Here is a 22,105-nt window from a genome sequence, read left to right as displayed (position 1 = left end):
CCCCGCCCACTGCCGTCGTCCCCGCCCCTTCCCCAAGGGTGGGGGCGCCCCCTGCCGGGGCCAAAAGGGCGCCCAGGCTTTCGCGCAGAGGGACTGACATCCACAAAGCGCTGTCAAGAGAGGAAAGCACGTTTTATTGGAAGTCTGGGTGGCAGAGAGGAGTCTGTGGGGTCTGAGCTGGGTGGGGAAGAGGGCAGTCCAGGTGGCAGTGGGCCCGCGGTGGTGGGTGGGAGGCGTCAGGTGCCAGGGGATTCCTGTGGGGTGAAAAAGGTGAGAGGCAGGAGAGCCTCCCCCAGCCATCACGCCCCAGCCCTTCGCCCCCTCCTCTTTTCCCCTTCTTCCCTCAGCCTAGTCAAAGCTGCAGGATCTGGCTGGGTTCCATCGCGCCAGGTGTTTCTACCGCCTGCGGGTGGACAGACCTGAGGGGGAACACAAGACAGTTCAGGTGTCAGGAGGGGTACCCCGGCTCCTTTGGAGGGGGAAGAGGCAAGGGAGCTCCCCTCCCTCGGGTTTGAGTTCAAGCCCCTCCCTCCTTGCTCCCAGAGGGGGCCAGGAAAGGGCTTCTTGGAACTAGCCCTCATCCCCAAACACCCGAAGTCTCCTCAAACTCACGGCGGATGGAGCTGCGGAAAGTTCCCTCCTCTTCATCAGGTTCTCCAGTCCTGGGAATAGAGAAGCAGGAGAACTGGGGATGGAAAAGGAGAAAGGCAGCCATTCCCAGTAATTCCCTAATGCAGCCCTCATTTCACAGACCGGTGTGCCCTGAAGCCGAGAAGGGCGAGGAGCAGGCTCGGTTCCGCCAGAAAATCGGGCGCACCCAGGAGCCCTTTAAGTGTGTGGTGGGAGGCGCTTCTAGAGGGGTACCAGTGAGTGCCTCCCTGAGTGCTGGGGAAGGGACTGGGAGTTGGTGGGGGAGGGAAGACCAAAGGGACTGGAAGGCAGTCTGCCTCGATATGGTCTCATCTTCTAGCTGAGTGATCTTGGGCAAGTGACTACCTCCCTGTGCCTCGGCTTCCTCATCTGTAACGTGAAGTTAATAACAGCACCTGCCTCAGCGCCATGGTGTGCGGGGTAAGTAATACACAATGCAACAGTACCTGGCACGCGGGACACACACGCCCAATAAATATTTGCTATTATTTATAATAATATCTACAATTGTTTTAACATGTTTAAACCCATTGCCTGGGTTTGAAATTTTATTTAAAGATGAATCAAAGAGCTAGGAACAAGACTCTGAGCTAAACTGGGCCACCAAGGGAGGTGATCTCATTTCGCCGCGCCTCTTTCTTTCACAGCACTTACCACGCTTTGTGATTTTATATTTGTGGAGCTGTTGGAACCTACGGCCACCGCCCCCACTGGGCTGAAAGCTCAGCCAGACAGGGAAGGCAGTTAATTCACTGCTGGGTCCAAGGACCTGGCCTGGGGCTTGGCATGTAGTAGGTGCTTAATACAAATTCGCTGAAGGGCCTCTGGCTGCGGGTCGGATGGACTTCCCGCCTCTCCCCCAGCGCCCTTGTAAAGCAGAAGTAAGTGAAGGAGTGACGGGAGGGCCTCTTACCTCTGCTGCTGGTTGAACTTGCACCGGCACTTTCTGCCTGTGGGTGGGTAGTGGGGGGGAGACAGGGCTGAGAGTCCGCTGTCGGCGAGCACCGAGTGGCGCTCTTACTCCAGCTGGTGCTCGCGAGGGGCGGAGCCGCGGGGGCAGCGGTAGGGCCGAGGGCGGGGATAGGGGCAGGAAGGGCGGGTCCTGGGTCGGGGCTAGAACTGGATGGGCAGATGGTGGGAACAAGGCGGGGCTGGCGCGGAAACAGGCAGAGCCAGGGCTGGGGGCAGTGGTACCGGGTTACTCACTCAGGATGATTAGGATGCCTAGGATGAAAAGGACCCCGGCAATGGCGAGGCCTCCAATCCTCAGGGATTTGTAGTCTACGGGCAGCAGGAGGAGGGTGAGGGCAAGGAAGGGAGGAGGGAGGAGAGGAGAGGGGCAGAATGAGGAGGAGGGAGCAAGGAAGAAGGATGGGAAGGAGGACAGGAGAAAAAGATGAATGAGAAGAAGGAGCAGATATGGGAGAAGGGAGGAGGTGGATCGGGAAATGACAGTGAAGGAAGGGAAGGAGATGAGCAGTGCAGGGAGGAGGGAGGAAACAAGAAAGCGGGGAAAGATGATGGAGAGGGTGAGGGGGACAGGAGGAAGCTGAGGATGGGCCATAAGATACTGACAGGTAAAAGGAAAGAGAGAATCAAGAGAGATCCCTTTCTAGGGATCAAATAGAGAGACAGAGACACACAGGAAGAGACATAGAGAAGCAGACAAGGGAAGATCAAGAAAGAGTCAGAGATCCAGATCAAGAGAGAGACAAAGAGAGTGAGAGATATAAACAGAGAGAGAGAGAGAGAACATAAGGACAGGACAGGCAAACCCAGCCCCCCAAACCTCCACCCCCACGCCCCGCAACTCCCAAAGATAGATGCCCCTCTTTCCCTTACCATAGGTGAATGGGTCATGTTCCTGTGGACCTTCTGGAAAGAGAGAGAGAAATCAAGGGTTGGATGCTTCCTGGGATCCTGGGATCCTGGGATCCTGGACATTAAAGGGCATAAAGAGACCCTTTGGGGGGTTCTACTTTCCTGGGCTGAAAGTTTGGGAACAGTTGGTTGGACGCTGAGCCTGCTCATCCTCTCTGGGTCTTAGCTGCCCCCTCTGTACTGTCCTGGGTGGGGTAGGGGACACTTAACTGTCCCAGCTCCCCATCTCATTACAGGTGTCTGTGATTCCGTCATTCTGGGGAAGCCAACTGACATCCCGCCTCCACCTTTGCCTGACCTGGGCATCCTCTCCCTTCCTCCAAATACCAGCCTGTGACTGGACCCCATGTGGGATCCCCAATTTCCCAGTGCTCCAACTGTCTTAGTTTAGGTTGACGTCTCAAACTTGGTTCTTTTGCAGGGTTTCCTGGACCCCAGCGACCCTTGGGGCTGAGGTGGGTAGTGGGCTGCCTCCCCAGACTCACCTGAGCTGGCCATGGCGAGGAGACCCACAAAGAGAATCAAGACGTGGTCCAGAGATGCCATTGTCCTGGAGGACACCAAGGGTCAGGACATGCGCACCCTCATTCCCCCACCATTGGGGCCGGAACCCAAGGGGTTAAGTCAGAGACATTTGAGGGACTTAATTCCAAAAGCATTTGTCATTCAGCTTGGCCACCCTGAGAAACAGGGGCGCCCCTGCTTCATGGGACACAGTGTTACCAAAACAACTCACACAATGGGGGTCACATGGCAGCAAGGACAAGGGTGAGACTCTCATAGGCCATAGAGATCTCCTGCAGGCCTGGGCCTCCCCACCGCAGGCCCCAGGTTCCCCACACCCACTCTAACGGGAAAAGCAGGAGGCCTCACCCCACCCAGGTGGACAGACAAATACACTGCGAGACAGACAGCCAAGACACGCCCAAGGACCCACTTGCCCACACCACGGCCTCACTGTGTCCTCAGTATCCCAGCTCTGCTGTCCTGGCCGCTGGCAGCCGCTCTCTGCCTGACCCTGGGTATAAATATCTCCCACTTCACTCTGGAGGAATTTGTGTCACACAGGCCACCATGGCAACAGCTTTCCTTCCCCTCCTCGGGGTCACACACAACCTTGCTGGGGAAAAGGCCACCCCTTCTCCTCTCCTGGGAGTGATGAGAAAAGGGAAAAACATTCCCTCCACCCACCTCTGGGTGACATCTTTCACAAGCGGACAACATCAGGCGAGTGACATGAGATAGAAGACAGATGCCAGGAGCAGGGACACACACATGCACGCGCACACAGTGGGGTTGGAATGGAGACAGCACCCGCTCCCCACACTTCTGGTTGGAGCAGGACGTGGGGTGGAGACACAATCAGGCAGGCGTTATTCTTCATCTAGGCCTCTAATGCCCCCAAACAGTGACGCAATCCGACCTACACATGTGAGTGTCCATAACCCACACCAGCCGGGGGCAGCAGCGGGGAAGGGAGGAGTTGCACCCACACTCCCACCCCTGGGGGAACCCCAACGTCCCAACCACACTCCCTTCCTCTTGGGTCTAGCCCGCTTGGGAAGCCGCAGGCTGGCCACTCCTGCTCCCAAAATAGGCAGCCCAGCCAGGCAAGGGGTGAGGCCAGGAGGGGAGGGGTGGGGGACGCTCACCCCAATCAGGCTGTCCCCTGCAGAAAGAAGGCCCCCAAGTCTGGCTGTGACCAGGCGAGCACTTTGGACCCCCTGGCCCAGAGCTGGATGCACCGCCCCCAGCGGTCTCCCCTCCCAGCCCCACCCCAGCTGTGCCCTCCCCAACCAGCAGCTGTAACTGGAGCCGGGGCTGGAGGGGGGCCAGGGGGCGGCCCCCAGCCCAGACCGCCCTGGCCCGCTAGGTTAACTCTCTCAGCTCAGATGGAGGAACAGTAGGCAGCCACGTTGGGGAAAGGAGGTGCTGGTAGGGAGGATTGGATTGCAGACACAGACACACACACACACACACACACACACACACACGCACACACGTACACGCACACACCTGCGTGCCTCGGGCCCACCTCAGAATGCTTCTGAGCTGGAGTGGAAGGGTGGGTGTCAATGATTTTCTGTGCTGCTCCCTGGAAATTGTGCCTGGGTGGGGCCTAAGGTCACCCAGCCTCAGTGTTAAGGAGCCCACTGCCCCCTGACCCACGTGTTCAGAGCCCTGATCAGCAAGCACTACCGGGCTTTCGGGGGACATTTCAGTTTGTGTGCAAGTGTGTGTGTGTGTGTGTGTGTGTGTGTGTGTGTGTTCCGCTGCTGACTGTGAGGTCCCCAGGGTGCACACACACACACACACACACACACACACACACACACAGAAACCCACAGACCCAGGTAAACAGGCACAAAAGCACACAAATACATAGGTATATATACATAGAAACACAGAGGCAAACGCACACAGAGCAACACACCCATAGAGAAACCCAAGGGCCCCCACAGACAGCCAGCACCTCCTACACCAGTCACAAAACACCAAGACAAACACATTTGTGTACCCACGCAACATAAAAACCACATATTCATGCAGATGGATACCTGTACAGAGGCACAAAGACACAGCCACACACCTGTCCCCTCTTACAAATGGTCACAAAGATACACATTCATGAAGACACACTCACACATGACGGCACTGAAACACCAATACACACACGGCACACATAAATGCACGCAAAGGCATAGACACCCAGCCAGCACTCCCACATAATCTCAGAGATGTGCAGGCCCACCAACTTGTGTGCTCATGTACACAGACACACACACCTTTACATGGGTACACAGAGAAGCAGAAACGCTGTCAAGAACACGGCCATACAACCAGGTACTCTTACACATAACCACAAAGGTAGACAACACACCTGTGTTCACAACCTCATGCATAGGCAAACAGGCACACAACTGGCCACATCACCACAGACGCACAAACCTACGTGCTTGTGTTCACACACCAACACCACCAAATGTGGGTTGATGTGTTTAACCTTGAACCTCCCCTTCCCTGAGTTCACGTCGTCTCTAGGACCCTCTGGAGGACCACACACCTGTCGTTCTCAAGGGCAGGTCAAATTCATAAGGCCCTGGTGACAGAGAAATCTGCAGTCAGGTCTGGACTCTGCCGCTCCTGGTTGTGTGACCTTTAGCAGCCCATGTGACCTTTCTGTGCCTCAGTTTCCCATCCTATAAAGTAGAGAAATCATTGAGTCCATACGTGTAACCCCAGGCCAGGCTCAGAGGTCTCTGACCCAGAGGTCTTATTATTAACTCCATTTTAGAGATGAACAAACTGAGGCTGAGCAGAGTGGAGCTAATTCTCCCAGGGTCCCCCTGGTAGTTAAGGACAGAAACTGCGTCCCCTTCCAGTCGAAGAGGTCAGAAGGGGCAGCCGAATCCCATCCTCTGCAGGACACGGCGTCAGGGGCAGGTGGGCGTGTTCTCACTCAGGCACAGGTGCACCCGACACACACACACATGTGTGCACATGGCCTCAGAGGACCCAGGGGCCTTCAAAAGTCTCCCTCATCCCCGTCTGTCTGAGCCGTCAGCCTCTGCCCTTCCTGGGTTGGCACCCCAGGGTCACCAGCAGCCCCTGGTTAATGATAACCCTAATGTTTACATAGCATTGGGGAGGTGTGACAAGGAGCAAGCTGGGAGGGGAGCGCCCGGCCAGCTCCAGCGACTCTTGGGCTTTCTCCCCTCACAGGGCCAGCTACTCCAGAGTGGAGTGGCTCAACCACTTTCTAGCTGTGGGATGTTGGGCAAATGACTTAACCTCTCTGTGGCTCAGTTTCTTCTTCTGTAAAATGGAGATAATAATAGTATTCACCTTAGAGGGAGGTTGGGATAATTACGTGAAATGATCCAGGTAAAACATTTGGATCAAGCCTGGCATACAGTCAGTGACAACAAAGTTAGCTATCATTATCGTCATGGTCATCCTTATCATAAACTGGAGTGAGAACCCTGCTAGGGAGGGCATGCTGTGAATATGGATTTAGGCCAGTCTGCCCTCTGTGCCCTGGCACTAAGTTCTTTATCTTTTTAAAGACCCTGTAAAAAGTTTATCATCCCCGCTTTACAGCTGAGGTAACCAAGACCCGAGAGCCTTGCTGTTTGGCACAGAGCTGTTTGGGTGCAGGCAAGCACTTGGGTCCAGAGTCCACCCAAGTCCACCAGTTCAGTGCAGCGATGCCCACCCTGCACTGAACCCAAAGCCAGGGACGTTGCCTCCATCATCTCACTGAGTGCTCTACACACCTGGGAAGTGGATGCCATGATTGTCCCATTTGACAGATGGGAAAACAGGATCAGGGAAGATGAATGACTTGTCTACAGCCACGCAGAACTGGACCTGTAATCCAGATCTGTGTGACCCTGCCTGAGCTGACTAGGCCCTTGTCTCCCAAATGTTCTGGGTGTGTGCAGCAAGAAGAGAGAGGCTGTGTATTTTACTCAGTGGCGGGGGGGAGTGGTTAGGTTTAGATCTGTCCAGAGCCATGAAACAAATCGTTCAACCTCCTTATGCCTCAGTTTCCCCATCTGTAAAATGGGGATGAGGAATACAACTCACCTCACGGGGTTGTTGTGAGGACTGAGTAAATTCACTTACTCACAGTAAGTGCTCAGTGAATATTACTACTACTATCTTGGGCTGGGTAACAAGTGCCCATAATTTATTTTTCTCATTTAATGGACAGAATCTATCCAAACTGCTAAAAAGCTTAGTCCAAATAAAAACAATCATTATCCCTGAGTTCTGATCTCCAAAGAAAGAATGCAATATCATGTGGCAAAGCCCGGGAGCTGGCGCTTGGGCTCAAGTCCTGGCCCTGCCCTTTCTGGGTAACCTAGATCTCAAATTAGCTGACCTCTCTCCTCAGAATGTCCATCTGTAAAATGGCCATACAACAGTATCAACCTCAGCGGGCTGTGGTGAAGTCAGGAGCTAATAGATCAACCTTCAGGGCAGAGCTTGGCACAGAGTCAAGGCTGAAGAAGGAGGTGGCATCATCATTATTTTTCCTTGGGTGGATTCCCTACCCTCAGTGGGTGGTGGGCATTCAAGGGGTTAATTTGGGGCGGGCAAGGGAGGTTGTGGGTTTGGGGCAGGGTAGCGCGCTACCGAATGTATCCACCAGAGGGAGTAGCGGGACTTGAGCTGGCCCGTGCAAGCCTGGTGACAGCGCCCGCCCACCACACCCTCCTGGAGCCAGGGGAGGGGGCTGTCTGGGCGTGGCCAGGGCGGCACCAGCCCTCAGTGGTCTCTCTTCCCACCCTCCTCCTGCCTGCAGAGCCATCCGGTCCCCACCCTGGTGACATCCTCCTCACACTCCCTGAGTGGGGAATCTGGGCAGGGGGCTGGCAGGGAGTGGCCAAGGCAGCTCCAGCCCTCGGTGGCCCCTCCCCTCCCATGGGGCCATCCAGTCCTTTCCCCAGGGCTGCTCTTCTTATGGCCTCTGACCCTCTCTTCTTTCTTACCCGGCTTTGCTGGGCACACCCGGTGCCCAGTGAGTCCCTTTCCCAAACTTCTAGGGAGAAGGGGCGTGGGAGGAGGCGAAGGGAGATAAAAAATAAAGACGGAGGGAGACACACACACACTCACACACACAGAGAGGCCAACAGAGACTGAGAGACACAGAGACAGAAAACAGAGACAAAGACAGAAATAAAGAGAGGCAGAGATAGAAAGTAGGAAACAGACTAACTCACTCACTGAGTCAGAGAGTCAGAGAGAGAGAGAGAGAGAGAGAGAGAGAGAGAGAGAGAGAGAGAGAGAAAATTAAACGCCAAAGAGATATAGGAAGAAAGACAGACTGAAAGAGAGAACAGAAAGAGGAGAGAGAAGCCAGGGCAGAGCGTGCCAGCTGGCGGAATGGAGGGTCGCCTGGCATGGGAGATGTAGTGGCCGCAGCCTGGGCAGAGCTGGGTGGGCAGAGAGGAGCTGGTGCCTCAGCAGGGGTGAGGGGGCATGGGAGGGGCAGGCATTCTGCTGCTTCTGCTGCTGGCTGAGGCAGGGGCTGGGGTGGCCTGGAGACCCCCAAAGGGAAAGTGTCCTCTGAGCTGCTCCTGCTCCAAAGACAGTGCCCTGTGTGAAGGTTCCCCGGACCTGCCCGAGAGCTTCTCCCCGACCCTGCTGTCACTGTGAGTGTAAGGGTGGACATGGGAGTCCTGGGACCCCAGGGGTTGGGGGCAGGATGCTGGGGTCCTCGAGGAAACAAGGGCCTGTCAGGATCATGGGAGGTGGGCAGCAAAGGATGTTGGGATGCCCCAAAGGGGGCTGCTGGGATTTGGAAGGGAGGGGAAAGGAAATTCCAAAGGGCAGGGGCAGTATTAGGGGCCCCCGAGGAAGGATAGTGGGGTGGGCTAAGTGTTCCCAGGACACTCACCAAGCGAGGAAGGCAAATGCCTGTCTCCCTGAGACGTAGGGGAAATACACCCAGGGCAGGGGGGCATGCCAGGGCCCCCCAGACAGGACATGGCTCTGGGATGGGACGGGAGTATTGGAGTAGTGTTCTTCTCACCCACTATTGCCCATGTCCCCAGCTCGCTCGTAAGGACGGGAGTCACCCAGCTGAAGGCCGGCAGCTTCCTGAGGGTACCATCACTGCACCTGCTGTGAGTGGGACCCAGCTGAGCCGACAGCAAGCTCAAGGGAGTGGGTGTTCACGCACATGCATGTGGGGGTGGGCACCCATATGGATATGTGTGTGTCTGTGAAAACATCTGTGTCCACGCACATACTCACATTGCATGCATGTGTGTGGGTGACCACGCCCATGTGGGCTGAGGGTGGGGCCAAGGTTAAAATGTCAGATAAGGGGCAGCAACTCTGGAAAATTTTCTTTCTTGCTCCCTTGCCAGCCTCTTCACATCCAACTACTTCTCCGTGATTGAGGATGATGCATTTGCTGGCCTGTCCCACCTGCAATACCTGTGAGTGAAGCCAGCGGATGGGGCAGGAATGGGGGCCTGGGAGAGGAAGGAGGGCCCCTCTGTGACTCCCAGAGTATGGGGAAGTAGGGGCTTATTGCCTTGGGGAGGAAGTGTCTGGACAAGTCTCTTCTTGAGGGACAAGGGGCCTGACCTCTTGGGTGGGGTCAGGGCTGCTGCTCAGCTCTGAAATCTCAGCCTGCTCACCTCACCTCTCTGTGCTTGGAGATCCACAAAGGAACTGGATAACCCGAGACTGTTTGTGGCCCTACCTGACTTATGGGAGCCCAGGGAGTGTGCAAAGAGGCCAGAGACAGGAAATATTTCAAATTAACAAGAAACAACTCTGAGCTAGGTGGGGATGTTGGCAATGGTGGTGGTGGTGACGACCGTGTGACCATGCTGGTATTGGTGTTGGTGAGAATAATGGTGGTGAACTTGTTGCTGCTGCTCACGAGGAAAAGATGGCATTATTGAGGATGATGGAGTGTAGATGATGTTGATAAAAATGGCAGACCCGACCCCACGGTGGTGGTGCTGTTGGTCTGCTCCGGATGAAGTTTGAGAGGTTGGCACCAGTGATAACGATCGGTATAGTGGACGTTGGTAATTCTGGTACTGGTGTTAGTGCTGCTGTGGGTAGAATGTTGGTGTTGGTGTAATGGAAACACTGTTGGTATTGGATTTGGTGGTGATGGTGGAGGTGTTGGTATGTATGCAAATTGTGGCACTAGTGGTGCTGGTGGTGAGCGAGGAGGTGAGTGATGGGGATAATGGTGACCTCATTGGTGTTGGCAATGCTGGTGCTGGTGCTGATGCTTGTGATAATGGTGGCGGGTATTGGTGACGATGGTGGCAGTCATTTTGGTGTTGATTGTGAAGGCTGTGTCGTTGGTGATGCTTTTAGGTTTGCTGGTGTGGGGGTTGGTAGTGATGGTGTCGGTGTTGGTGATGGGAGGGATGTTGGTGGTGGTGATGGTGTTGGTGATGGTGGTGGCACTGTTGGTGACAATGGTGGCATGATACAGTGTTGGTGATAATGGCAGTTATTGGTACTGGGGTTGATGACAATGGTAGAGACATGGGTGTTGGTCATAATAGATGATGGTGGAGGTATCGGTGGTGATAAAGGTGCTAGAGCTGGTATTGGTGACCATAGTGGCAGGGGTGGTGATGGTGGTGACAGGAGTCACTATAAGGCTGGCAATGACCAGATGGGTCAGGTTCTTGGCTCCCGGGACTGTGGGCTGGGATCTCGGTGAGAAGAGGTTTCTGGGGAGGCTTCCTCTGGGATTATACCAAGTGTTGGGGGAGAATTCAACACATTCCAGTGGCCTATGGCTTTCATGGGGTGAGTTCCCCTAAAAACTATGGGGCCACAGCAGGAAACCAAGGGTCTCCTCCTCAGCCCCCATTCCTTCCACAGCTTCATCGAGGACAATGAGATTGGCTCCATTTCTAAGAATGCTCTCCGAGGACTTCGCTCACTCACACACCTGTGCGTGCCTCACCCTTCCACCACCCCAGCCCGCCCCGACAGGCTCCCCATACCCCATCACCCAGGGACACAGGAGCTGATGACCCCGCCTCCTTCTCTCCCTCCACCAGGAGCCTGGCCAATAACCATCTTGAGACCCTTCCCAGATTCCTGTTTCGAGGCCTGGAGACCCTGACTCATGTGTGAGGCTCAGGGGGCTGGGTGGGTGGGGGTGGGTGGGATTATTTGAGAGGGGAGGGGATATCTGTGCCCACAATGTGTGCAGCTGCGATGGTTCTTACATATTTTTCACACCACTTGTGGGACCCCATCCTGAACCCTCGCCTGGGGAGGGGGTGGGGAGTGTGGCCTCCAGGGGGTGGAAGCCGGGTCGCAGCCCCTCCCCGGCCTCTTGCCCCAGGGACCTCCGAGGGAACCAGTTCCAGTGTGACTGCCGTGTCCTCTGGCTGCTGCAGTGGATGCCCACCGTGAACGCCAGCGTGGGGGCTGGGGCCTGCGCCGGCCCTGCCGCCCTGGCCCACATGCAGCTCCGCCACCTGGACCCCAAGACGTTCAAGTGCAGAGCCATAGGTGGGGGCTTTCCCGGCTGGGTGGGAGGGACAGCCGGGGTTCCCAGAAGAAGGCGGGAGATCAGGGGGACAGTGGCCAGGGCTGAAGGGTTCACCTCACTTCCAACTCTGCCATTTCCTGGCTGTGGGACTCTGAGCAAGCAGCATCACCTCCTTGAGCCTCAGTTTTCTCATCTGTAGAATGGAGGTAATAAACAGTGACATAGGATTGCTGTTGAGAGTTCAGTGATGCGTCCACACCTGCATAGCATTTGGCACAGGGCCTAGAATGGGAGGCCTTTATAACTGTTCGCTCTTGATGTTATTAATATAAAAATGACCACTTCTAAAATACTTCCTATGATCATTTTGGTACCGTTATGGGTACTGGACAATGCAGAGAGCATGGCAGTGATGAAGACAGCCCTGGGTCTTGCCTTCACAGAGCCCACAGACCAGAGGACGGCAAAGATAGCCCAGAATGATCAGGGCCAGTGTTGGGGAAGCACAGAGTTGTCAGGGCTGGAAGTGGGGAGCCTGCAGGGCTGCAGAAGCCCAGAACCAGAGCGAGGGCCAGACATTGCTAGAGGGTCAGGAAGGGCTTCCTGAAGGAGTGGACATTTGAGTTCCAATCTGAAAGCTGTTAATATGATAAAAAAAAACTATCATCACCATCATCATCTAAGTGTAAGACGTGTTTTAGGTCCGTGGGACTCATAGAAAAGAAAATGTAACTTAAAGGTTCTCTTGATTCAGTTATTCAACCAACATTCACCAGGGTTCTCTCTGTGCCCAGCCCTGTGAGAGGCAATGGGCACACTGTGGTGACGAAGGTAGCTCTGAGCCCTGGCCTCACAGTCCTGGGAGTGGGGAGACAGCTATTGCATAAAACATTGCACAAGTAAATGTATGCTGTATGTTGTGATGAACACAGGAAGCGATGAGAGACATTCAGGGAGGGTCCTACGTTACATGGAGCATCTGGGAAGGCTTCTCTGAAGAGATGATGTTAAGTCTGGATGCAGCTAAGAGAAATACAGAGAGGAGGGCACTGTGAAGAAAAGAGATTGCATGTGCAATGGCCCTGAGGCAGCATAGAGCTTATCCTGTTTGAGGATCAAAGGGAAGTAGGTCTGGCTTGGGAGAGTGAGTGAAGGGAAAGATGCAGATGAGGTCAAAGGCACAGGGGCCTCACTGTGCAGGACACTGGAAGCCACAGAATGGAGAGCGGATTTTACCCTGAGGGCTGTCGGAAGCCATGGTGGGTTTTGAGCCGAGGATGATAATTTGCTGGACAGTTTTAAAAGATCCCTCTTTGGGTGGGTATCCTTGGTAGTTCAACCCTGGCACCTGGAAATGGCCTGGCACATAGAGTGAAGTACTATGACTTGGAGTCAGCTGCCCAGCTCTACCACCACTACGCTGGGCAACCTGGGTGCATCGTTACCGTAAAAGCTAGGTTGCTATAACAAAGAGGCTCAAAATACTATGAATTACAGAGGACAGAAGGTCTGAGGTGAGCAGTTCAGGAGAGTGGGGCTGCCCTTGGGTGTCGTCCTGGTTTTCATGGTTGACACTGAGTTGTGGCACGTCCATCTGCCAGTTCATGGGGAGAAGGGGAAGAAGACCAAGTCCAGGGCGAACCGTCTTCATACAAGAGAGGTGAGCATTACGGCCTCCACTCTGCCCTTGTTCTGTTGGGAACTTCGTCTGAACGTGGCCACACCTACCTTCCGGAAAGGTGCTGGAGGAGTGCTGGGATAATTTGGCCTCTAGCTGGGCAGCTTTGTGCTCAGCTCCAATCCTGTTTCACGGAAGATGGGAAGGATGGATTTTACTGGACAACTGGCTGCCTGTGTCTCTCAGCCTTAGTTTCCTCACTGTCAAGTGGCTATAATAACGGGCTGGACCTCATAGGGATTTTGTGAAATTAAAATAATTATTGCACATGCTGTTTCTAAGCAACTATTTGATGGTGCCACGAAGCCTAGGAAATAAAGGATTACCATATTGTTGTGAGTTGGTGCAGCTATAGATGAAAAGATTCCACTCTATGTCCCTATGAGACGAATACCATGATGGTCCTCATTTCAGAGATGCGCAAACCAAGGCTCAGCGACGAGGACCCGTGGGGTCCCCCGAGCCTGCCTGACTTTCTCCTGCCACCCCCCAGAGCTGTCCTGGTTCCAGACAGTTGGAGAGTCGGCACTGGGCGTGGAGTCTTTCTCCTACCAGGGGGAGCCCCACATCATCTTGGCACAGCCCTTCGCCGGCCGCTGCCTGATTCTCACCTGGGACTACAGCCTGCAGCGCTTCCGGCCCGAGGAAGAGCTGTCCGGTGAGCCCCTTGCCATCTTCCTGCCTGCCCCTGCAGCCTGCCTGGTGGGCCTGCCCTGCCCAACCGGCCTGATCTGCCCCTTGCTCCCTGACTCCCTCACAGCGCCCTCGGTGGTGTCCTGCAAGCCGCTGGTGCTGGGCCTGCGCCTCTTTGTGTTGGCTGCCCGCCTGTGGGGAGGCTCACAGTTGTGGTCCAGGCCCAGCCCTGGCCTGCGCCTGGCCCCCACGCAAGCCCTGGCCCCACGACGGCTGCTACGGCCCAATGACGCCGAACTCCTGTGGCTGGACGGGCAGCCCTGCTTCGTGGTGGCTGACGCCTCCAAGGCAGGCAGCACCACACTGCTGTGCCGTGATGGGCCCGGCTTTTACCCGCGCCAGAGCCTGCATGCCTGGCACCGGGACACAGATGCTGAGGTCCTCGAGCTGGACGGCCGGCCCCATCTGCTGCTGGCCTCTGCCTCCCAGCGGCCCGTGCTCTTCCACTGGTCTGGAGGCCGCTTTGAGCGGCGCACAGACATCCCTGAGGCTGAGGACGTCTATGCCACACGCCACTTCCAGGCCAGTGGGGATGTGTTCCTGTGCCTGACACGCTACATCGGGGACTCCATGGTGAGCCCAGACCCGGTCAGGTGGGGCGGGTAGCAGAGGCCTCAAACCCAGACTGACCCGCAGCTGACTCCCACTCAGGGCTGGCTTTTCGGCTCTGACTACGCAATGTGGGCTAAGTCTTTCAGCACTGACCCCACCTTGCACACTGGCCTCTAAATTCTGACCCAGTCTCACAGAGTGACCTTCAAGCTCCAACCCCATTTAATGTGCTGCACTTTGAACTCTGACCCCAACCTCAACACTGACTCCAAGTCTGTGACCCCTCAAGGATATTGACTCTAAACCACTCCTCCTCCCCCAACACTGACACTGGCCCCGAGATTCTGATTCTACCCTCAACCTGCGGCTCTGCTCTGACTCACTCCAGTACTTACATTTAACTCCAACACCACACCCTGAAGCCCCAAGGCTGACGCCCACCTCCTCCAACACTCTCCTTCCAGAGTGAGGTATAGCCAGGGGGAGAGTCCGAGTCTAGAAGGCACTGATCTGACTCAGGTGTTCATAGGGTGTCTATGTGGAGAGCACACTAGAGTTCCAAGGACAGGAGTAGGGAGACCAGGGAGGAGGTGACCGTGGCTGGGTTGGAGTGCGGCCAGAGGAGACTTGAGAAATACACACCATAGTACGTAAAACTGACAGATTCCACTGCTGATGGATTCTGTGTTGTAGGGTGTGTGGGAGAGAGAAGGGCCGAGAATGACTCTAAGTTTGTGGTCTGAGCAGCTGGGTGGTGACATTTATGAAGATAAGAAAGCTGCAGGAGTTTGGGGACCTACAGGCCTCTGTTTACAGGCTATTCCAAGTCCTCCAAAGCCTAGAGGACTGCCAACAGGCATGGCCTTTCTGGACGCCAGGCTCTAACTAGTGGCCACACTTCATAGGTCATGCGCTGGGATGGCTCCATGTTTCGCCTGCTGCAGCAACTTCCCTCACGTGGTGCCCACGTCTTCCAGCCACTGCTCATCGCCAGGGACCAGCTGGCTATCCTGGGCAGCGACTTCGCCTTCAGCCAGGTCTTCCACCTTGACCCTGATAAGGGGCTCCTGGAACCGCTGCAGGAGCTGGGGCCCCCGACCTTGGTGGCCCCCCGGGCCTTTGCCCACATCACCGTGGCCAGCAGACGCTTCCTGTTTGCTGCTTGCTTCAAGGGCCCCACACAGATCTACCAGGTTCACGAGTTAGACCTCAGTGCCTAACACCAGGCAGGACCCTGGACTTGGCTGGGGCTGGGGGTGGGAGATGGGGGTGGGGCATGGGGAGTCTTAGGCCTCTGGACACCCCCTTGACTGACCTCCTGGCCCCACTTGGAATTATGGCTGGTTCTGTGAGATACTGGCCACAGGGCAAGTTCAACGCAAAAGCTGCCCTTCCCGTCTTAGTAACATCTTGGCTGGGGGCAAATGCCCCCCACCACAGGTGATGTGGGGGCTCAGAAGGCGGCATAGAGGCAGAATACAGAAGTCATGGTGGGAGTCACGTGCAGAGCTCCGTGAGGTCTGGAAGCACCCCCACTCCCACTCAACCCACCCGCACCTCTCCTGCTCCCCGTGAAAATACTCAGGAGGAAATAGCTTTCCTTTCTCCTCTAAACTCAATCTGGCCAATCGCTTTTAGTGCACGCCGCCATGACATCATCAGTTGCTGGGCTGGTTGGACTGCCAGGCTTGCTAACTTCCTCTGCTGCTTGTGCCCACGCCGGCTGTGGCGGAAGCCCAGCGTGTCGTCCCTCTTGCTCTTGGCCTGGGAGTAGGTGGGAAAGCGAGAGCTGTTACGGCCAAGCCCCGGTTACCTCTCCCAAGTGGGTGACAGGGGTGAGGGCAGAAGGTATATGAGCTCAATAAACACGCTGTGCACCTGCCCTACCTGTTGTTGTGGGATCACTGGGAGAGGGTGTCTCCTGAGGGGCGTGGTGGGGGGCAGTGTCCAGGGAGCCGTGCTGTAGAGGGGGAGATCCCAGTGGTGCATTTGGCTGCCAATAGTGAGCTTTTGGAGGTCTCTAAGGAGTGTAGGCTCGTGATTATGGGGGGCTCATGGGATGTCTGAGACATATAAGGACATCATCAGGGGACAGGTCACAGGTTTACTGTGGGTCTCTTCTTGGGGTTATATCTTAGAGCACTGTAGATATTGGAAGTGTTTTGAGGGGTTTTAGGAATTTTGGGGGTGGCTTTTGGGGACATTTTGGAGGTCTCATTGAGTACTGGGGAGCCTCAAGGGAGTTTGGGGCTTGTTGGAAGTTCTCTCACCATACGGCCATGATATGTTATTAGGATTATCATGGGGGGTTATGTAAAGCTTTCACAGGGACATTAGGAAGGGTCTTCCGTAATCAAGTGAGGTCTCAGGGGCGAATGGAAGGGCCATACGGGTCTGACTGTTATAATCGTAAACTATTTGCGTACTCATGTCATGGCAGGATGATCCCGGTGTCCGGCATTTGATCTGCTTAGAACTCCCTTTCAGTCTCAGAAATGTCCCCCATTTGAATACTAGACAATTTTACATTGCACACGGAGCTCCCATGGGCATGGAGGGAGAGATAAGACCCCTGCCATTCACCAGGTCAGGAGGGAATAGGCCTTTGGGCTTTTTCCCAACAAAGAGATTCAACTTCCAGCTTCTGTGGCAGCCCCCAGTCTGTATTTACCTTCTCCTGGCCCCCAACCCCGCCCCCAAGGCGCACATAGGGAGTCTCAAGACTATTTAGGCAGGAGGCACAATCATTTTAGATTAAAAATTGAACAAAGAGACCCCTCCAGTGAGAGGTGAGATGAGGCCTAGCAAGGCGGTCTGAGGAGAGGAGGGAGAATTCCATCGTGGAGTGCAGGTCCTGTGCAGAGGCAGAACTTGGGGAAAGAGAGGCCTCCATGCTCTTTCAGCTGATCCGTCCTCAACAGTTACGGGCAGAGCCTGGGAGAGGAGATGGGGTCAGCTTGTGAGAGTGGTTGGAGTGCTTTCTCCCCAGGGCACGTACACACACACACACACACACACACACACACACCCCTCATGTCTCATGTTCTCCTCAGCCTCATCTGTGTCTGTCTTACCTGGAGTGATGAGAGGTGGGGCGTCCCCTGGTCGGTGGCTAGGAAAAGAAAAGGGGTGAGGTCTGTACCCACCGGTTTTGTCCGCTCCCTCAAGACTAGAAGCTTCTCAACTTCCCCTCCACTTTCTGGCTATTTTTCCATCGGAGGGTTGTACCATCCCAGGGACCAAAACATTTCAGGATACGGGCTCTCTGAGCATTATCATCTCTGAGGAATAAACCTGGAAAATCTTCGTGACAGGAATTCTCCAGGGCAGACCCTGGAGGCCTGACCTCTTTCTGTGAGATTTAGTTCTTTCACCCCTAAAAGGTGTCTGACCAGCATGAAGTAGGCACACACTGGGAACCCATCTCACCTGGGCTTCTGGCTGAACTTGCATTTGCATTTCCCACCTGTTGGGGAGAGAGGAATGGTCAGGAGAGGAGACCCACAGCCCTGCCCTGCCCACTCCCCTGCCAGTTCCTCCACTCACTCATGAGGACGATGATGCCAACGGCGCACAGAATCCCTGCACAGATGAGCCCACCGACCCGCAGGCTGTACCAATCTAGGAGAAACCCAGAAGGGGCCCTCAATGCCGGCTGATGTCCTCCCCATCCCAGCCACTTGACAAAGATGCATTGAGCGCCTATGATATACAGGGTGCTACGAATACAGCAGGGCAGAAAACAACCTCAGCCCTTCTGTGTTCACATTCTAATTAACACACAAGAAAGGGACAAGGGATTTAATGTAGGGTCAGGTGGAGAGCAGCAGTCTAAAGGCATATAAACAGGGCCAGGGGACAGAAAGTTAGAGGGCAGCACTTTCAGGGAGAGTGATCAGGGAAGGTCTTTCTGAGGGGCCCCCTTTGAGCAGAGACCTGAAGAGGAGAGGGAGGGAGCCATGGGGCAACGTAGAAGAAAGTGTTCCAAGCAGAGGGATCAGAAGACACGAAGGTCCAGAGGCTGGGAGTGTGTCTGCTCAGTCTGAGCAACAGCCGGGAGGCCATTATGGCCTGAGCAGAAGCAGTGGGGCGGGGGGTTGGGGGGAGTCGTAAGGACAGAGGGGTGCCAGAGAGCAGATCAACTGGACCCTGAAGGCCACAGGAGGATTTGGGCCAAATAGCTCAGCACCTCCGGACAGTTTTCTCAAGTCAACCCTTCTTCCAGAAGACTTGATTTGAACCATAGCAACAGCTTCTTGTGAACTATCCTCACTTCCTGTGTGTGTCTAACTGTCTTGCCTGATAGTCATGCGTGTTCCCGAGGACCAGACTGGTATGTCTTGTTCTCTGAATCCACTGTGTTTACTGGTCCACGCCCCAGTCCAAGTCCCTTCTTATCCTTGTGTCTTTTCATGCACATCAGACCCTCACCCAACCCTATGTGGGAACTTTGGCACAAAACAGTAAGACGGGTGGGGATATTGAGGGCGAAGGGAGGGGCACCAGCTCCTTACCATAGTAGAAAGGACTGTTTTTATCTAAAAGGAAAGAAAAAAGGAATATGAATTCAGGACAATAGCCAGGATGCAGGGGTCCCGGGGGAGAATTTGGGGTGGGACTGGAAGACGAGTACAGTCTGACTCACCTTCCGGGTCGTTGGCGTCCAGGGCAGGCAGGCCTGGTGAGAGAAGCGGGGAAGGAGAGGAGATGGTGGCGCTGGGCTCAGTGAAGCTGGCAAGCAGAGCCCCTGGGCCTCAAGGACCTCAGAATAAGGTCCCCCGACGGATAGTTCCCTGCCTCCTGAGAGTGCAGGGGTTCAGCCCCAAACTAGCACGTCCTATCTCGAGATGTGGACTCTCCACTCAGCCCCACACCAGCATTTTGCCTCCTGAAATAGGTTTTAATCTGGGTGGCTTTTGGCCACCTTTTGGCCTGATGTTTCCAGACACCGGGCTAATCCATGCCTCCTCCAGAAACAGAGCAATGTTCTTGTCTACATGGCCGATGGATGGTCTCAGTCCCCAGCCATTCTCAGAGCTGATCTCCACATTCTGCCACTTCCACACACGTTTGCTCACCATTCCTTTTAAAGCAACTTACTCATTATAAACTTAGTAACTTTATTTAAAAAGGCAACTTGTCATCACTATCCTGAATGGAATACCAGTCTCGCCCCATGTAACAGAAAAACAAATACAATGAAAGCACAGGCCTAGGATTAAATTCTGGCAAGAAGCACTGACCTGCTTTAGCTCTGGGCCTAAACTCTGTTATTCCTTTGTTAAAAGGGAGATTAATAATTTTTAATTATATTTAAAACACAAACACGTAGTGCTTACTGTGTACGAGGCACTGTTCTAAGTACTTCTCAAGTACCAACTCATTTAATCCTCACAATGACTCTATAGGTAGGTGCTATCGTTGTCCTCATTTTTACCAATGGGGAAACTGAGGCACAATCAGTAACTTACTACCTACCCACTAAGTTCCCAGTCACCCCTCATCATAAAGTGTCAGGGAGGTGTGAAAGACAGTAGCACAAGGCTGAGCCTTCTCTTGATGTCATCAATGAGACATCAAGACGGTGACCATGTAGCTGTGTGAGCTGCTGCTATGAGAAGTCCTGTCTTTGTGTTCTCTTGAAACCACCAGTGCAACAACACCTTTTCCCTCAGAGAGCTGACAGTCACCACCTCACAGGGGAGGCAGAAAGCCTGGGAAAGACAATGAGGTTTCAGGGGAAAGGCAGTTCAGGGGTGGTACTCACCCGCCAGGACAAGGAGCAGGCTCAGGACCACTTGTTGCATGATGGAGCGCTGGCCTGGAGGAGTGCGGGGGGCGGGGAGTCCAGCTTTAGCAGGGTCACCAGGATGCCACCAGGGCCTCTGGTTCCCAATCCCCTCCTCCTCCCCTCCTCACCCAGGGTACACAGCTCACCCCCGGGGGCAGACAGGCTGGCACTGAAGACTTAGAGATCAGAAGGAGCCGAAAAATGCAGTGAGGGCTGGCTGAGAGCTCAGACCTGATGAGGGAGCAGCAATAACAACTCACTGGACATGGACTTGAGGCTTTAAGTGAATCACCCTGGCAACCAAATAAGGGAGAAGTTGCCTATGGTTATCCCCATCTCACAGATTGGGAAACTGAGGCTCTGAGAGGTGGAAGTGGGTGACCAGGGTCTCCTTGCCAGGAGGTGGGATTCAAACCAGGCCTGCCTCTGCAGCAGCTATCCCTAATTCAGGACTCTCAGAGCCTCAGGGTGTTTTGGAAAATGGAGTGTTAAAAGCCAGGTGGCAGGAGGCCCGGTTCTGGGAGTGTCTTCTTTAGACAGCTCAGAGCCTGCCCTCCCATGCCCAGACTTTGCTGCTGCCCAGGGCAGGGTATGGAGGAGAGAACACAAGGCTGGGGTGAGGGCAGGGGGCAGACTTGGGAAAAGAATTGACCTGGCTGCAGCCCCAGCCTCATTTTCTGTGCCACTCTGACCCCTGACCCCCGCTTCTGCCCCAATCCTACCCATCCCACCCCAGTCCCTGGTCCTGCCTCTATCCCAGTCCAAGCCACAGCCCCAGCTCCTACCCCAGCCCCTGCCAGCAAGCTCCTCCTGGCAGCAAACTTCCTCCTCCACCAGAAAGGCTTGCCCAACATGGAGAGGACCCTTCTGTCTCCTCCTGGTCTGGGGTTAGTCCATCCTCCTAACATCCTGTGTGCCTGTGATAAGCCCCCAGTCTCTGGGCGTTGTCCCCCTGCCCTCTAACTGCCCCTGCTCCACAGCCACAAGCATATGTTGTATAACTTTGATAGCAAGAGCTTAAACTTACTTTGATCTACTCTGCACGGGGCACTGACAAATGACTCTGCTGGGTTTTCACTCATTTATTCCCCAACCACCCTGAAGGTCATCTTTTATGCATCCCATTTCATGCCGGGAAAACACATATCCTCTCCAAGCCCAGTAACAAGCGCATTTAATAGTTCCTGCTGTGTTCCTGTTCACAGCTGGAGAGAGCGCCCCCTTCTCTCTCTCTCTGTTGCCCTCATCTAACCCCCGTCCCAGGTGCTTTCTTGTTTCCTGCTCTTTCTCACAGACCCCACCCTCTCCCTTTGCCACTAGGTCCTGGGAATCCTCTTAGCTTCTTGTTAATCCCACATGCGGGATTCATAATTTTATTTTGAGCATCCGTTTCTTGCAGGAAGTGGCCCTGTAGCTTTGGGGAGCATTACTAAGGCATTTAGGAACCCAAAATGTTTTGGGGAGAGCTGGAATGGGTGTGTAGGCAGGACAGCCCAGTGATTCTGGGATCAGGTCTCTAGAAGGTTGGCTGTTGTCTAAAGCTACCTAGGAGGCTTTGTCGCTCTGACTATACTGTTACTAGTAACGAGAGTGTGCGTTTATTGAGTGTTCATCCCATGGCAGGCGCTGTTCTCAGTTCTGTGCACTTATTCACGTGTATAATCTTCGCAGCTTAATGAAATTGGCACTATGATTATCCCACGTTGCTGTTGCAACCCTGTAACCCCTAGGAGCTCAGCTTACTGCTGTATGCTCTGTCACCTGGGACTCGAGTCGCAGCTCTTAAGCCTCTTTCCATGGATCCCTGCCCCACGGTGAGGCCTCCCCAGGTCAGGGGAGACGGATGGCGACCTCAGCTGTG

The 22,105-nt window shown here is 54.6% G+C and overlaps 3 protein-coding genes across 5 annotated transcripts; 1 reads left to right on the top strand and 2 right to left on the bottom strand.

The window, feature by feature from the left end:
- Nucleotides 1–111: 111 nt before the first annotated feature.
- FXYD1 (FXYD domain containing ion transport regulator 1) lies at nt 112–3,539 on the bottom strand. The gene is made up of 7 exons (XM_033128562.1): nt 3,474–3,539; nt 3,018–3,082; nt 2,494–2,526; nt 1,858–1,932; nt 1,565–1,601; nt 613–662; nt 112–419 (listed from the first exon to the last, which is right to left on the bottom strand). The coding sequence occupies exons 2-7, from the start codon at nt 3,076–3,078 to the stop codon at nt 397–399; spliced, it is 279 nt and encodes a 92-aa protein (XP_032984453.1). The 5' UTR covers nt 3,079–3,082; nt 3,474–3,539; the 3' UTR covers nt 112–396.
- A 4,306-nt stretch (nt 3,540–7,845) lies between these two features.
- LGI4 (leucine rich repeat LGI family member 4) lies at nt 7,846–16,344 on the top strand. Of its 3 annotated transcripts, XM_033128441.1 has the most exons (10): nt 7,848–8,693; nt 9,096–9,167; nt 9,414–9,485; nt 10,909–10,980; nt 11,091–11,162; nt 11,381–11,550; nt 13,132–13,190; nt 13,623–13,866; nt 13,969–14,474; nt 15,359–16,344. In XM_033128441.1, exons 1-10 carry the CDS (start codon nt 8,521–8,523, stop codon nt 15,671–15,673), a joined length of 1,755 nt encoding a protein of 584 aa, XP_032984332.1. In that variant the 5' UTR covers nt 7,848–8,520; the 3' UTR covers nt 15,674–16,344. The 3 variants fall into 3 exon arrangements, with proteins under 3 accessions (XP_032984333.1, XP_032984332.1, XP_032984334.1); XM_033128442.1 differs by lacking the exon at nt 9,096–9,167 and having other exon boundaries at nt 7,846–8,693; XM_033128443.1 differs by lacking the exon at nt 13,132–13,190 and having other exon boundaries at nt 7,852–8,693; nt 13,702–13,866; nt 15,359–16,343.
- Nucleotides 16,345–17,179: 835 nt separating this feature from the next.
- FXYD3 (FXYD domain containing ion transport regulator 3) lies at nt 17,180–21,099 on the bottom strand. Its single transcript, XM_033128557.1, is given in 9 exon segments — nt 17,180–17,387; nt 17,528–17,565; nt 17,883–17,983; nt 17,986–18,074; nt 18,968–18,991; nt 19,099–19,131; nt 20,221–20,274; nt 20,391–20,475; nt 21,030–21,099. Coding segments are annotated over 7 exon segments (345 nt in total). The 5' UTR covers nt 20,261–20,274; nt 20,391–20,475; nt 21,030–21,099; the 3' UTR covers nt 17,180–17,367.
- Between the last annotated feature and the right edge of the window lie 1,006 nt (nt 21,100–22,105).

This window comes from Rhinolophus ferrumequinum, chromosome 15 (assembly GCF_004115265.2).
Source record: "Rhinolophus ferrumequinum isolate MPI-CBG mRhiFer1 chromosome 15, mRhiFer1_v1.p, whole genome shotgun sequence".
In the NCBI taxonomy this organism is placed as follows: Eukaryota; Metazoa; Chordata; class Mammalia; order Chiroptera; family Rhinolophidae; genus Rhinolophus; species Rhinolophus ferrumequinum.
The sequence above is the reverse complement of the archived record's forward strand: the minus strand, read 5'-3'. Positions and strand labels throughout refer to the sequence as shown.

Excerpts from the sequence above, each read along its gene's own strand:
- FXYD1 (XM_033128562.1), bottom strand. The coding sequence starts at position 3,078 with ATGGCATCTCTGGACCACGTCTTGATTCTCTTTGTGGGTCTCCTCGCC. Across the intron at positions 1,602-1,857 it reads AGGCATCCTAATCATCCTGA|GCAGAAAGTGCCGGTGCAAG; the intron begins GTGAGTAACCCG and ends ACCCACCCACAG. Across the intron at positions 663-1,564 it reads AAGTTCAACCAGCAGCAGAG|GACTGGAGAACCTGATGAAG; the intron begins GTAAGAGGCCCT and ends CTCTATTCCCAG.
- LGI4 (XM_033128441.1), top strand. The coding sequence starts at position 8,521 with ATGGGAGGGGCAGGCATTCTGCTGCTTCTGCTGCTGGCTGAGGCAGGG. Across the intron at positions 9,486-10,908 it reads CTGTCCCACCTGCAATACCT|CTTCATCGAGGACAATGAGA; the intron begins GTGAGTGAAGCC and ends TTCCTTCCACAG. Across the intron at positions 13,191-13,622 it reads ACCGTCTTCATACAAGAGAG|AGATGCGCAAACCAAGGCTC; the intron begins GTGAGCATTACG and ends TCCTCATTTCAG.